Source organism: Sinocyclocheilus rhinocerous, unplaced genomic scaffold, assembly GCF_001515625.1.
Source record: "Sinocyclocheilus rhinocerous isolate Xijiao unplaced genomic scaffold, SAMN03320098_v1.1 scaffold5720, whole genome shotgun sequence".
In the NCBI taxonomy this organism is placed as follows: domain Eukaryota; kingdom Metazoa; phylum Chordata; class Actinopteri; order Cypriniformes; family Cyprinidae; genus Sinocyclocheilus; species Sinocyclocheilus rhinocerous.
In genome coordinates, this window is record NW_015661855.1 from 37,973 (window position 1) to 39,900 (window position 1,928).

Sequence of the window (1,928 nt, forward strand, 5' to 3'; positions counted from 1 at the left end):
TTTTTTAACAAAGATTAATAACTTCTGTAGCTATTGCTCATTGTGAATGTTAATGCATTAACTAAGGTTAACTAATGAGGTCTTATTGTAAAGTGATACCTATTGGTCTTTATAGTTCTTTTGCACTTTAATCTGTGTAAAATATTTAACTTTATAAAATTTTTGTGCGTTGCTTTATTGTATTTAAATGTTCAGTTATTTCTGTTATTAAGAAAAAGTTACTAAACCTGTATTATAAATACTGTATTATGACAACACTTTTTTTGCAACTAAATTTCAATATCGTGATAATACCGTATACCGTGATAAAAGCATTAGCAATTAATCGCAACATGAAAATTTGACAAGCGCATATCCCTGCGTGGTACCTGTTCGGTGGCGGTCGGGCAGTAATACACCAGCACCAGCGTGGTGAAGATGTTCGTCGCCAAACCGACGATGGTGATGAGGTTGGGCGCGATCCAGGGCGGCATCCTGCTCACCAGCCACTCCCAGTAGCGCTGCATGACGGGTTCGAGCAGCGAGCGTCCCGAGCTGCTGTAGCGATGCTCCTCCAGACGCTTCAGCTGGTGGCGCGACAGGATCGGCGCCGGCAGCTCGAACAAACGTCGCAATGCGCCGGGCGCGAACCAGCACGACGAATCCACGCCCCGCCCCCGCTCGCGGACCACAGCCACGCCCCCCCGCCGCCCACTCATCACTCCCAGCCAATCACAGCCCGAGTCTGAACCTGACTCCGCCCAGTGCGCGCCCGCAGAGCCACAGCAGGATGGCTGGACACCTGCGAACAGGTCAAAGTTAATTTATAACTGAAAAAAATGGGTGAGGAATGTCATAAAATGCTAATAATTTTACCTGTTCACCAATCGCGAGTTAGAAGACGCCTACAGGCCACGCCCCCAAACAAAAGCACCTCGAGCTTACGTCACGACGGCCGATCGCGCCGCACTTCCTGGTTCCTCACCACCGCTGCCACAAAACATTAGTAAATTATTATTAAACATTCAGGACAATATTCTAAACACTTACACTACATTAAATCAGATAACATTTCGAATCAAATTACCAGTGTAAGTTACTTATGAATAAGAATCGGCGTAATACCACAGACAAATCAATAACAAACAGTAAAACATCAGATTTCACTCGTTTACAGTGATTATAACATAAACAACACGTAAATACCATAGTATTCTTCGAAGCGTCTTATAAATGCCTTGGTATTTGGTTATTTTTATCAGTCTGTATTATGATATTACGATTTGATTCATCAGTGTACTTTTTAAAGAGTCATGCTACTGAAACATGAATAATAACGATGTATATTGATATGAATATATTAATTATAATCATTATTATGTAACAGTAAGTGTTTGAGCTGTCAGTTTCAGTGATTCCGGGTTTAACGGGTCAGGTGTCTGTCACCGGTGGTCTATCAGGGGTCTCAGGGCCGGTGTAAACGGTCGAGGGTTCGAATCCCGATCCGGTTCGCTGTTTATTCGATCGTTTAACCTTCCAGTCGCGTAACGTTAACTCACCCGCCAACTGCAGACAAGCTCCAGATTCGGAGAAGATGCGCGATCTGTCCGCTGGAATCCTAAACGTTTCGGCTCCGGTGTCGGTTCCGCCGGTCCCGGTACGGTTAGCGCGAGCTGCTAGTAGCGCGACGCCGCCGGTCGGTCACTTCCGGCGCAGCTCAACGCGGACGCGTCAAGAGCGTCGTAGATGCGAGGAACTGCGCACACAGGCGCAGAAGTGACTCAAGAGCATCGCGCAAATAAATAAATGAATCGTTTTTTAAAAATGTAATAAACTACTTTTACTTTTTGATTCAACGCAGTTTTGCGTTTCAGTTATGACAAGTTTAAACCATATCTGCTGTGTTTTCATGGAAACTTACACGTACATTGAAATATTTCATTATGTTT

At 44.4% G+C, this 1,928-nt stretch overlaps 1 protein-coding gene across 1 annotated transcript in view; it reads right to left on the bottom strand.

Moving 5' to 3' along the window:
- Nucleotides 1-1,702, bottom strand: part of cept1b (choline/ethanolamine phosphotransferase 1b) — an 8,111-nt gene extending 6,409 nt beyond the window's left edge. Inside the window, 3 exon segments of the mRNA XM_016536148.1 lie at nucleotides 369-781; nucleotides 856-969; nucleotides 1,539-1,702. Of these exon segments, the coding sequence (XP_016391634.1) occupies nucleotides 369-698 (330 nt within the window). The 5' untranslated portion in view covers nucleotides 699-781; nucleotides 856-969; nucleotides 1,539-1,702.
- Nucleotides 1,703-1,928: the final 226 nt, after the last annotated feature.